Here is a 13,847-nt window from a genome sequence, read left to right on the forward strand (position 1 = left end):
TGTGCCCTCAGTAGATGTGCAGATGACACTAAGCTAGAGGGTCAGATACATACGTAGGAGGGAAGTGATAAGATCCAGAGTGACCTAGACAAACTGGACAATTGGGCCAAAAGAAATCTGATGAGGTTCAAGAAGGCAAGTGCAGAGTCGTGCACTTGGGACAGAAGAATCCCAAGCATTGTTACAGGCTGTGCACCTACTGGCTAAGTAGCAGTGCAGCAGAAAAGGACCTGAAGATTACAGTGGATGAGAAGCTGGATATGAGTCAAAAGTGTGTCCTTCTAGCCAAGAAGGCTAACAGTATATTGGGGTGCATTAGGAGAAGCATTTCCAGCAGATCTAGAGAAGTTATTATTCTCCTCTACTCAGCACTGGTGAGGCCACATCTAGAGTACTGCACCCAGTTCTGCCCCCCCCCCCCCAGTATAGAAAGAATGTGGATGCAGTGGAGCGGGCTCAGTGGAGGGCAATGAAAATGATTAAGGGTCTGGAGCACATGACTTATGAGAAGAGGCTGAGGGATTTGTGCTTATTTAGTTTGCAGAAGAGAAGACTGAGGGGCGATTTGATAGCAGCCTTCAACTTCCTGAAAGGGGGCTCTAAAGCAGATGGAGACCGTTCACAGTGGTGACAGATGGCAGAACAAGGAGCAAAGGTCTGCAGTTACAGAGGGAGAGGTGTAGGTTGGATATTAGGAAAAACTATTTCACCAGGAAGGTGGTGAAGCATTGGAATGTGTTACTGAGAGAGGTGGTGGAATCTCCATCCCTAGAGGCTAAGTCCCGGCTTGACATGGGCCTGGCTGGGATGATTTAGTTGGAGGTGATCCTGCTTTGGGTAGGGGTTTGGACTAGATGACCTCCTGATGTCCCTTCCAGCCCTAGAATTCTATGATTCTATGATGTGAAATTGAAAGAACACAGCACTCTTTCCAGCAGCTCTCTTCCTCTCCCAAATGAGCACCTTTTTCTGAAAGATTCTTTTAGCAAAAATATGTGCAGGTGCCACTTTTTCAAAAGAGCAGTCCTCATGGTGCCAGATTTTTTGATCCCTGGCTCATTCTTTCGAAAGAGCGGGGGCTGTGTGGATGCTCTCTATCGAAAGAACGGATTGATTTTTTTCATTCGCTTTTTTGTGTGTGAATGCGCTCCTTCAAATCAGTTCACTTGGAAGACATCTTCCAGAAGAACTTCTTTTGAAAGGTTGCTGTAGTGCAGACATAGCCTAACAGAACTATGAGGTGAGAAGCTGGGTCCTCTACAGCAGTGAACACACCTGCTTATTTTTCATGTGGAGATAGCCAGTATTCCTTGGCTGGTGGAAATTCATTAAATCATTGGAGTTATAACAGGTTAAAGGAGTTTTATTGAGCAAATGTTTATAACCAAACAAAGCCAAATTCTACAGGATATGAAAAAAAGCGCATGTAAATCATCTGCAGTGCAAAACTGGACTAAGGAAGTAACAAGCACTTAACATGGTTAATGAGTATACACTGTAGCATGCCTTGACCCATACACACGTCAATAAGTAACCCCTGCCACGGATACATAGGTCAGTAAGTAACCCCTGCGCAAACCTCCATAACAGATAGCAGAGTGTTAGTGTATCCCCATAAGTCAACACAGTAATGGTAGAATTTGCCCCTATTGGGGATAAATCCTAAGATTAAAAAAAAAAAAAAAACTTAGCTCTTACAGTTTACTTATACTGCAAAGTGACCACTGGGGGGCAACCACAGCAGAAGAATGGTGGCTCTCAACTCTGCCTCCTTTCAGATGGGTCGGTAACTGACTCTGTGCCCCATGGAGGAGTCCTGCTGCCCCCTTGCAACCACCCAAAGCTAACCCCTCCCAACATGGCAGTTTGTTGGGCAGAGGCCCAGAAAACAAAATATCTTCATATCACCGTAAAAAAATTGCATGTTTATTCTGTCAACTTTAAAACTTTATGCAGCTCACTCAGAAAACACAATGTTTCCATTCTAGACTGTTATGTTTCTCCAAAGGGATTCTCTAATATCTCTTCATGTAGAATAAATGTGCAGCAATTAGCAAAGTAATTCATAGCACTTGACAAAATCAGGGCTATTTTAATTAGACATGTAAACATCAATTTAGCTGCAGGGATTAATTGTGCCAATTAGGCATAGACCATCTGAAGGAGCCGTTTAGAGGAGAACCATCATGGGAGAAGTTCAGGGAGGGATTTTATCTTGAGGAAACAAAATTCTTCCTTTATTTCTCCTATACCTGGGGAGGGAACACCCTCAGCTATACGCCTTCAAGTTCACCCTCTTCACTGTGCCAAACCTGCCTATGAGGTGATTGCAAACGGTCTGTGCCATTACCACCCTGACCATTCAGGGCAATGTGTGCCCCTGAGAAAATAGGAATTAATCTTTGTGCTCCCATGGTCACAGAAACTGTGGTGTCTGGTCCTTATGCAGTCTGTGCAAGGTGAAAAAATCCATTTTGCCTTGCCTTATTGGTCAAATGGTTAAGGACCAAAAATATACAAGACTCAAGGAGGTGGCTATGTTAGTCTCTAGCTTCACAAATAACAAGCAGTCCTGCAGCATCTTAGAGACTAACACATTTATTGTCATGAGCTGATTTTGAGTTTTTTCTCAAAAATATACAAGGTAGAGATAAAATCCAATTTCAATTTAGGGCTTCTACTATGATAGAAAGCTTATCTTTATAAAAGAAGATAATGCTCATTCAACCTGTTTCTGTTTCTGCAAAGTCAAAGCAGGTGTCACAGAGAACTGCAAAATATATCGTGCCTCATCACACCAGCGAAGAACTGGTATGGAGATGCTTGGGGATGCTGCTGCAAATAAACTACATTCCGCTTGGTTCAAATAAAGTCTGTTTAACTTTTAAAGCACACAATAAGCAGAAGAACTGACGGCAGATGCACAGATCTCAAGCTTCAATTATCAAGAACTACAAAAGAATATAAACTTGTGAGTTCATTTTGACTAATCAGCAGATGGGTTCAGTTGAGCTGTTTTTTAGGGGTGTGGAGATGTGATTTAGGGAAGTTATGGTAAAGAAAATGATATTAGTAAAGAACAAGTACTCAGTGAGCAACTTCAGCCATACATATAATTTCAGGAGCTGCAGCACATTGCAGTAGCCCCATGACTGGTCTCACAATTGATAAAGGTGTGGCAATGACAGAGAAACATTGTGAAATGATATGCAAGATACAAAATGTAACATCAAATACCATAGGGGCTTACTGTTTTGTGGGCCAAGAAGCGCTGCCTGCTAACAATGTGTGCTGACCTTCACCGTGAGAAAAGTTGGTCTTGTGCATAAGGTACTAGAATAGTGGCAAGCCTACACTTGGAAAGATTTGCCTGTATATCTACATTTGTGTGCCGTACCCGCAAAGTGCTCCTGGGATGGATATAGTTTATATCATTCCAGCCCCTACCCCCACTAACCCCCCCACCCCCCGTGAAAATATGCTATACTGGCAAAAGCTCAGTTTTTCCAATATAATGGCACGTACGTGAGGGGCTTTTTCTGGTACAACCATGTCAGTCACAAATCACATCCCATCACACCCCTGACTGATGTAGCTATGCTGACAAAACTTTGTGAACCAGGAGATTTGGATTAAACCCATTGTTCTGCCAGAGACTATTTGTGGCATCCAGGACATATTATTTAATTTCTTTGTGCCTCAGTTTTCAATCAGCAAACTGGAGACAACACTTCCTTTCTATCCGTCTAACTGTCTTGCTATACAAAGATTGTAATGCTTTTGGGGATGACACTTTCTTTTAACGTATAGCATCTAGCAAAATGAGATCCTGAGCTCAAGTGGTGTCTCTATCTGGTACTAGAAAAGAAATCACTATAAGAACAGAAACTTGTCAAGGACAATTAAATTATAAATTCTGTAAAATGAGTGCATTTCATTATAATCATTTCAGAGTTTTACACAGAGAAATAGGAACAGAGCATACTGCTTACAGAAGTTATCAAGAGGGAAATTGCTGGAACTGGTGTTAGAATTAAGTGAAAAAATCAACATCTTTTTTCACAACAAAGTCACCTAGTTTAATCACATTCTTTGATTTGGTTGTCAAAGCTAGCATAGCTAGAAGAAAGATTCCCTCATTTGAATAACTTAATGTCAATCTGTAGTGCAAATGCTTCACGGTTTTTTGACTTGTGGGGAGGAACAGAATAGTTTTCCAAAACTTGTGGGGGGAAAAATAAAATAATCTGGTCCCTACTACTCCTGAAATCCAGAGAGAAAAAATGCAGTTTGCTTTCAAATGAGCAGTTATAACTGATCTTTTGGAAAAGGTGAATTTAAAATTGACAGCCTACTAAACAAATAACACATGAAGGATTTGACTACACTGAGAAACCTTTAGCAGAGTATATTTCATGTGATCTCCCCAAGAGAGCCTGAAAACTAGTTAATTAAATTAACTGATATACTAGCCTCAGAAACAAGGTCACCACCACTGGCTCACTGCTTTGGGGTTCCCTCAAGATCTGTACTCATCTTTTTCTAATAAGTCCATGAGCTACTTATTTCTACTATCAACTACATATCTATGAACTACAGTAGGATTCTTCTGTACAATAACAGCTTTTTGAGTCTGCGACATGGAAACAACTTACAAAAGTGTAGCCATTCAACATAAGAGCTAAACAGGAAAATACTTCCTATTGATTCCAAAACAATGGAATAGTTAGTCATAGGTACTTTGTAAAGCATTAAGTTTATTATTTCATTTACTGTGGTAATATGATTACAATGTCATACACAGCAGGACCACATCGACTTTTCCTTCCTCATGATACTTTCTTCTGAATCTGCCTGGGTTTCTCAGGATTCCATATTTGCTGAACCATTGTTTCTTAAACCTTTTAGTCCTGCGACACACTTAACTATAAGAATTGCATGATCCTTGATATGATGAACTGTAACAAATCCATTGCTATTAGCACACACAAAGAAAGCATGCTTTAAAGCTGCATGCATGTATCAAAGGACAAAATTTGTCTCTCAATATGTATATTAAACAAACCAAAGGTTTTAGTCCCTCAAAGACTATACTTTATGTCAGTCTATTATTATTTCTTTTCAGTGACAGGTTAGTCAGAAAAAGCTTGGAATAGCAGATACAGAATGCTCAATTTCAGATGGAAACACTGGGGCTGTGTCTACAATGAGACCTAGTGCTGACAGTTTGATGAAAAGAAGCAGTCTCAAAAATGCAAAATGCTCACTTGCATACTCATGTGGCAAATATGCATATTTACAATACTAATTTGCATATTTGTGGCAAAAATCAAGCTGTGTAGATGTGGTTCTGCTGGCAAAAAAAAAAAAAAACCAACACCTTTGTCGGCAACCCCTTATACCTGGAAAAATTCAGAGGTTTTTTTGCCAGCAGAACCACATCTACACTGCTTAATTTCTGTGGTGAACATGCAAATTTGCCTCATGAATATGCACACTAGCAGAGCAAATATGCAAATAAGCTTCCATTTTGCATTTTTGAGGCTGCTTATTTGCCTCAAACTGTGGGCACTAGAGTTCAGTGTAGACACAGCCTGGCAGTATTACCACTTTGCTGATATAAGTGCCCAGCTTAAAAAAATGACAATGCATGTAAAACAGATTGTTAGAGATGAAAATTGTTGCTCTGCTGAATTATAAAATAATTCATTTTAATGGAGGAATATGAATGTGAATGCTTTGAATAATTCATGGCACATAAATAATTTAACCTGAAAACATATTTGTCTTTCATCACAATTTGGGAGGGTGGGGTTTGAGGGATGGTTCTGTGACATTTTAATATTTCTAAAGCTATTATATTGAATTATGGTAAACATTATAACAGAAGATGAAATCAGATGGTATTTTTCGTCATAGTATCTTATTCCTGACTATGACACAGGCTTTCTGAGGGGATGCTCATGTAATCCCCCAGGGAAGAAATTATTCTTAGTGAATCTGAGCCCGTCATGGAGATCAACAAGAAAATATAAAGCAGAAGATATGTTGGCTATGTCTACGCTACAGAGATCTTTCAAAAGAAGCTCTTCCAGAAGATCTCTTCCAAAAGAGCTTCTTTTGAAAAAAAGCATCCACACACACAAAAGTGCATCAAGAGTGATCTGCTCTTCGAAAGAGTATGTTCACACAGCCCCTGCTCTTTCCAAAGCACAGGCCAGGGATCAAAAATGAAGACTGTTCTTTCGAAAGCAGGGTCCTGCAGAGTGTCAACACTTGTTTTCTTTCTAAAGAAGCTTTGGAAAGGCGGTGTTCTTCCTGAAACAGGAAAGGAAGTGTGATTTTGAAAGGAGCACTGCATTCTTTCAAAACAAAAAGCAGTCAAGTAGCACTTTAAAGACTAGTAAAATAGTTTATTAGGTGAGCTTTCGTGGGACAGACCCACTTCTTCAGACCATAGCCAGACCAGAACAGACCTCAATATTTAAGACACAGAGAACCAAAAACAGTAAGCAAGGAGGACGAATCAGAAAAAGATAATCAAGGTGAGCAAATCAGAGAGTGGAGGGGTGGGGGGGAAGATCAAGAATTAGATTGAGCCACGTATGCAGGCGAGCCCCTATAGTGACTCAGAAGGTTCCCATCACGATTTAAACCATGTGTTAATGTGACTTATTTGAATATGAAAGTCAGCTCATCCACTTCTCTCTCTAAAACGGTGCGATAATTTCTTATTTAAATTATCGCAATTATCACAAGAAATTATCGCACCGTTTTAGAGAGAGAAGTGGACGAGCTGACTTTTATATTCAAATTTGGCACATTAACACATGGTTTAAATCGTGATGGGAACTTTCTGAGTCACTATAGGGGCTCGTCTGCATACTTGGCTCAATTTAATTCTTGATCTTCCCCCCCACCCCTCCACTCTCTGATTTGCTCACCTTGATTATCTTTTTCTGATTCATCCTCCTTGCTTACTGTTTTTGGTTCTCTGTGTCTTAAATACTGAGGTCTGTTCTGGTCTGGCTATGGTCTGAAGAAGTGGGTCTGTCCCACGAAAGCTCACCTAATGAACTATTTTGCTAGTCTTTAAAGCGCTACTTGACTGCTTTTTGTTTTGATAGTGTATAGCCTAGCACGGCTTACTCTCTGTTGCATTCTTTCAATTTACTTTCAAAAGAACACTGTTTGTGTGCAGACAGTCTGTGGGCTTTTTTGAAAGAGCCCCCTTCTTTTGGAAAATCTTTCAAAAGAGCTTGCTAGTGTAGACACAGCCGTTTAGAATAAACTGAAAACAGCAATGTTATAAAAAAAGTCACCAGTGAAGACCTCATTGACTTCTCTTCCAGAGTCCAGTTAAACAAGTGTTTTCTGTGCATAAGGCAAGCTTGAGGATTTACGAGGAGAATTGGTATGACAATACTTTGAAAACTGTCGTATTGAGCACAACCCTCAGTCTTATGTGCAAAGTCTTGGAAGAGGCATAAGAAGAAAAGGTTATACCAGCCTATGAAGGATTTGTCAGGCGTCTTTAAACTGTAAGTCTTGTTTTTTTTAAATTAAGCTACTCTAAGTTCACACTATTTTTGTTACTCTTCAAATCTCTTTTTTTGTATTTGTCTCAGTTTGCTAATGAGACTCACAACTCTCTGTTCTTGTGTCATCTCATTATGACCCCCTCTCCTTTTTCTGCAGTCTCAAATTAATTTGACACAGATGTTGTATATATATTTTAAACTAAATGTGAACTATTCCCTCATGCCCATGAGGCATTTGGAAAGTTGGTAAGTTCTGTTTTCAAGGACACTGTAAATTAGGTTATTAAAATTCAACACTTTGCATATTCTGGTGGAGAATATAGCTTTGCCCCGCAAAACAAGAGATATAGGTCAGAATAGGAAAGTTTCTCAATCACCTTCTTCATGTCCACTCTGATTTGTCTGCCAAGCTCAGCAAAAATCAGGATAATTCTCTCAGCACCTTAACATAAAAATCATGGGGGCCTAGTGTTAGTGTAAAAGTTAAAAATGAAGCCATCTGTTGTTCATGTTGTATGGATTTCACAGTTTGTCATTTCTATAGAGCATACAATTTCATCTTCATAGCAATATCACTGAAACCCCCACTGAGATAAAATTGCAAATATTTTAAACACACCATATGAAAAGTTATTTTCCAAAGTAATATTTGACAAAGACAGGATAAGCTCTTTATTTTTTAATTGTCAACTGAACAAACTCTTTCAGAGTTTGATGCTATATAAAAATAAGTAATGTAAACATTAGATAACTTAAGATGTGGGCAAAAGAAAGAAGAACAAGTTTTGTCCACTCTATGAGCCTATCTAATGTAAATCAGCCACAAGTATTACTTAAGGTTCTACAGCATCTTTCATCCAGAAGGACAATAAATTGCTTTTTTAAAATGACTTATCTTGAAAAAAAATACTTCACCTTGGCTATGTTTACACTATACACTTTTAAAAATAATTTACAAAATTTTCACTATGCAAATTGCGTAAATTATTTCAAAATACCTTACTCCAAACTTGGTGCCATCCAAACGGCATCTAAGTTCAGAATAAAGGGCTATTTTGAACATTCCATTACTCCTCATATGACGAGGGGTAGCTGAATTGCAATTGCATGCCTGAAATAGCAGAGCTATTCTGGGAGCTGCGAAAAGCCATGGCGTTACTATTTCAGGACATTTTTTTATCTTGAAATAGCACCTACACTATAAACATAGCCTTAGAATGGAAATGGAATCTTCGCTGGATGAACTATGGCAGTCCTTGATAGATACTAATTCCTCAATTCCCATTGAAATAGAATTTGACACAATGGCTACGTCTACACTATCCCAAATCTTCAAAATGGCCATGCAAATTTACTAATGAATACATATTCAGCGCCTAATTAGAAAGGACACCAGCGACTTCGAAATCCCCTTATTCCTATCTGGACGAGCCCATGCGGTGGCGAGCTGCAGCAATTTCGAAGTGCCGCGGCTGTTGGCATTCTAAGTAGGCGCTGAATAGTAAATTTCATTACTAAATTTTGAAATGGCCATTTGCATGGCCATTTTGAAGTTTTGGAATAGTGTAGACATGGCCAATGAGAGTTAAGGGTGCTTGGCACCACTCTGATTTGTGCTAGAACACTATGATCTTTTGTCTTCCTTAGTATCATGCCTGTAAGTGTTTAATTTTAAATATTGCCAGGACTAGTGGGTGAGGAAGAGAGAAAGAAAAATTTAATTAATAAAAAAACCTATAACCATTTTGACTTACCTTCGCTGGTATTTGTCTATTTTCTTGTGGAAAGTTATCAGACATTGGAAGGGAACTTTGAAGTTGTAGGTAGAAATAAAATTTATTCATTTCTTTGTTTATTAAAACCATAAAATAGCCAAACACATTTCTTTGAGATAAATGTTTCATTCTGCTGTGCTGAAGATTTGAAGGTTTAGCTCTTAATGGCTACGTCTACACGTGTAGCAACATCGAAATAGGCTATTTCGATGAATAACGTCTACACGTCCTCCAGGGCTGGCAACGTCGACGTTCAACTTCGACGTTGCGCGGCACCACATCGAAATAGGCGCTGCGAGGGTACGTCTACACGCCAAAGTAGCACACATCGAAATAAGGGTGCCAGGCACAGCTGCAGACAGGGTCACAGGGCGGACTCAACAGCAAGCCGCTCCCTTAAAGGGCCCCTCCCAGACACACTTGCACTAAACAACACAAGATCCACAGAGCCAACAACTGGTTGCAGACCCTGTGCCTGCAGCATGGATCCCCTGCTGCCGCAGCAGCAGCCAGAAGCCCTGGGCTAAGGGCTGCTGCCCACGGTGACCATAGAGCCCCGCAGGGGCTGGAGAGAGAGCATCTCTCAACCCCCCAGCTGATGGCCGCCATGGAGGACCCAGCAATTTCGACGTTGCGGGACGCAGATCATCTACACGGTCCCTACTTCGACGTTGAACGTCGAAGTAGGGCGCTATTCCGATCCCCTCATGAGGTTAGCTACTTCGACGTCTCGCTGCCTAAAGTCGAAGTTAACTTCGAAATAGCGCCCGACGCGTGTAGCCGCGACGGGCGCTATTTCGAAGTTAGTGCCGCTACTTCAAAGTAGTGTGCACGTGTAGACACAGCTAATGACGGCTTGCTATTTCTACAAATCTAGCATCAACCAACTCTAGCACCATTACTAGGCCACCATAGAACTGATCAGTGAAAAAAACAAAACAAAACAAAACAAAAAACAGTAGCAAAACAATCTAGTAGCAAAACCAAATATTATTTCCAATGGAAAAATAATACATAAGGTCAGACATGCGCAAGGTGTAATGAGCTGTCATATGGAACGGGCTTCCTAATTGTCACTAAGGGTTCTACCAAATTTCATTGGCAGAGACAATGAGAATCTTTCCATTGACTTTCACGTGAAGTGTATTGAACCCACAGAAAGCAACCATTTGGAGGAAGTTTTCTGTTTTGTTATAGCTACTTTTTGGAAGTTAATTCTGTACAGAGTAAAAAAATGAATGTATGAAATAAAGACAAAACAAAGATTAACTTATCTATCTATATTTATATAGCTATAAAAATAGGCAGGTAGGTAGACAGAAATAAGTGGCATTATAGCCACTGGTACGTAAACCCTATGACATCTTGTGTCCTGGCCTCCAGGAAAATAAGTTAGGTGGTCTCAGTCTTAGTCCCTTGTGATCAGGAGTCCATCACAAAACTACCACCTTTAATTTAACACTACTGACAGTTTCTGCTCAAGACAGGGAGAAGAATGAGTTGCCATGGAGACTGAACTACTGCTCCTCTCTAGAGAGTATGATTCAGACTGAATGGGCTGAAGAACATGGGGAGCTCTCACTGCCACTGGCTGCCCACTGTCCATGTACCATGATCACACAGAAGACTCTGTTTTCAGGATTAGCAATTCAATCATCTTGAACAAATGGAAAATAACTGACAAAGTGAAAAGGAACACAATATGTATGCTCATTGTCAAAACCATGTAAGCATCTATTATATCCGACTGAGAAGGGGAAAAGATTTCATATTGATTTAATTTATACAATTTGCCACCTCTGCTTAGTGCTTTCCTAACGGGGTGCACACTGTGCTTGACCTCTTTGTTGGAATTCACCAGGACTCTGGGAGACCATATGGATTGCCAGATGGTCTGCTACAATTTGATGCCATTTTATTCTAAGTATGAAGTAAGCGATAAACATAATTAACATTTTTTCACTCCTTATTGGATGCCTTTTATTAGTTTCATTTTTTTTCAAACATTGCAAGGTAAGTTAATATCTTGTTACTGAGACACAGATGCCATATAATTACTGCAAGAGGTACAGCCACCAACACAAAGAACCTCTGAATAGATTCTAACTTACTCAGTGACCCCACTGAGATGATTAGTAGGTTGAATGCTAAGCCATAATGACTGCATCAGATCTTCAGATTTTTTTTCAGGTTATCTTAAATAGCAGTATGATGAACAAAGTGTACAAGTAACAATTTAGATATACCTATTGCACTTCATAGTGAGCAGTGCAGCTTGTACCTTCTGCTTATGTCAGATTACGGTACATCAAATACTAGAACGAAAACATGGCCATAGCCAGAGTGGGAGAACAATGGAATGATTTCTTTCTCAAATGTTTTTCTTAGGGCTTGCCTATTTCATAGTCTGCCAGTGATTGTCTAAATGGCTTATTTTCTAGGAAGTAGTTATACAGTAGCTGTGGCTTCAAAGAAAAATTATGTTGAGCATGGTTGCCCACTGTTATTATTGTATCAAGACATCAAAATAACTTCAGACCACATTCTTGTGCTGCCATTATTTACATTGACTGAGATGTTTCTTGGCTAGCTTAGACTGAATGGGAAATTAGCAAATTACTGGCCAATGCATAAGAACGGCCATACTGGGTCAGACCAAAGGTCCATCTAGTCCAGTATCCTGTCTGCCGACAGTAGCCAATGCATTTACAGAAATGCTAAATAAAAATAAGTAATAGCATAAATTGACTTTGTGTTTTCTGGTCTCCTAAAACAAATACTCCCATTGTTGAATATTATATAATTAGCTTTTATACTATTAATAATTAAGGGCCAAATTGAGAGTTTATATGGATGACTGTGTAAATTAAACATTGATTCCAGGCTACAAAACACTAAGGTTTTGGGACAAATCTGTCTTTACAAATCTTTGTAGTGCTTAGAAGGGCATTTCACAAACATAACATAGAAAGGTCCAACCTGTACTATTCAGGCATCACTTGTGAGAAACATGTCCATGCTCTTTCATAATTGCAAATACTGCATAATTACCTTTTCTAACCTTAAATACAGTTACTTGTTTGTTCTCAAGAGCACAGCTTCTTGGAATATTTATTCACTGGCCATTCCAAGACTTAGAAGGCAAAAAGCAGCTAGTATACATGGGAAGTATCTGGGTCTCGATCTAAAAAGCATGAGATTTCACTGAAAACAGGTAAGAGCAAGAGGCCTAATATCTGAGGGGAAGTGCCATTAGAGAGACTACAGGCAGGACAGATGGTCAGCTCCTAAACTTGACATCATTATAAACAGAACTGTTTAAATTTCAGTTCAATCAGCTAAGGCTTGGTATTGATGTTCACAGCTTCATTGGGGTGCTCAGCATCTTGCACTATTGAGACCTATATCTGAACTAGATGAACAAATTCATCAGGTAGACTAAAATTTTATCGCACTCCTTTATGCATGGGGTTTTGTGTTTGATTGGGTGAGTTAGTGAGTGAGTGAGTAATTTTTGGAGGGTTTTTTGGCTACCAAGAGACAATGTTGGAATCTTGTTTAAGAACCCCTTGTCTAATTTAGGACAAGTACAGCAAAACGATTTTACCCTCATTCCACAAGTGATCCTGACTGATATTACTGTTTAGATTTAAGAATGGATCAGGAGTTAGTGCAATAACTGAGTTACGATGGAAACACAGATGCAACTTTGACTATGGAGTGACTACAACTATGCCATGATAAGTCAGGCTATGGTGAGTGAGTGTGTACACAGGCAACAGGAATTAACTTTACAGTATTTAAGAATACACAGAATCCTAAATAGCTATACTATTTGGTAGTTTCTCAAATGACTTACCTCCTGCATACATAACAGCCAGCATAATCGAAGATATCCAAGCTATCTCACTATATGATGTGTGGAAGATCTCCTGAATTTCCTTGAAGAACACTGTGATGGCTTTTGGGAATGCATAGGAAAATCCGATGGAGATAAAAGCCCCAAAGACTACAACCCAGCCCCATCCTCCATCTGGGGGTGTGTATTGTTGGGCTGTTGTTGCTGGCGGCATTGTCAGGCTTCGTCTGTTTTCCAGCTAGGCTGTAACTGAAATGTAGAAACAATATTTCAAATACAGTCCTTTTTTCTTTAGTACGGTGATTTTAACAAATACATATCATTCATAATAAGGATAACAGATCATAAATCATAATCACAATAAAGAACAAACTTCCAAATTCTACCAAAAGACATGGGATGATATAGCGTGAGATGATATAGCATGAATACTGGCCATATCTGCCGAGGCAGAAGGTAAATTATCCGGCAATAGTTATTCAAAGAATCATATTCTGTATCTTGTAAATGTTACAGATCATTTATTTCAATTATGAAGTTATATTTAGCAATGAATTGCTTTTAGAAAAGTTGCATTTTGGGCTAGATTCTCAGCTGCTGGGAACTGACATAGTTCTACTGACTTAAGGATGTGTCTTTTTAATTCAAACACAGGTGTCAAAATACAAAAAA

General features: G+C 39.4%; 1 protein-coding gene across 3 annotated transcripts in view; it reads right to left on the reverse strand.

Moving 5' to 3' along the window:
- Positions 1-13,847, reverse strand: part of SLC16A7 (solute carrier family 16 member 7) — a 176,457-nt gene that overhangs the window by 70,448 nt on the left and 92,162 nt on the right. For all 3 annotated transcript variants that reach the window (XM_075013888.1, XM_075013898.1, XM_075013908.1), the window contains one exon: positions 13,176-13,424. In XM_075013888.1, the coding sequence (XP_074869989.1) occupies positions 13,176-13,389 (214 nt within the window). In that variant the 5' untranslated portion in view covers positions 13,390-13,424. The remainder of the gene's footprint in view (positions 1-13,175; positions 13,425-13,847) is intronic.

Source organism: Carettochelys insculpta, chromosome 1, assembly GCF_033958435.1.
Source record: "Carettochelys insculpta isolate YL-2023 chromosome 1, ASM3395843v1, whole genome shotgun sequence".
Lineage (NCBI taxonomy): Eukaryota > Metazoa > Chordata > Testudines > Carettochelyidae > Carettochelys > Carettochelys insculpta.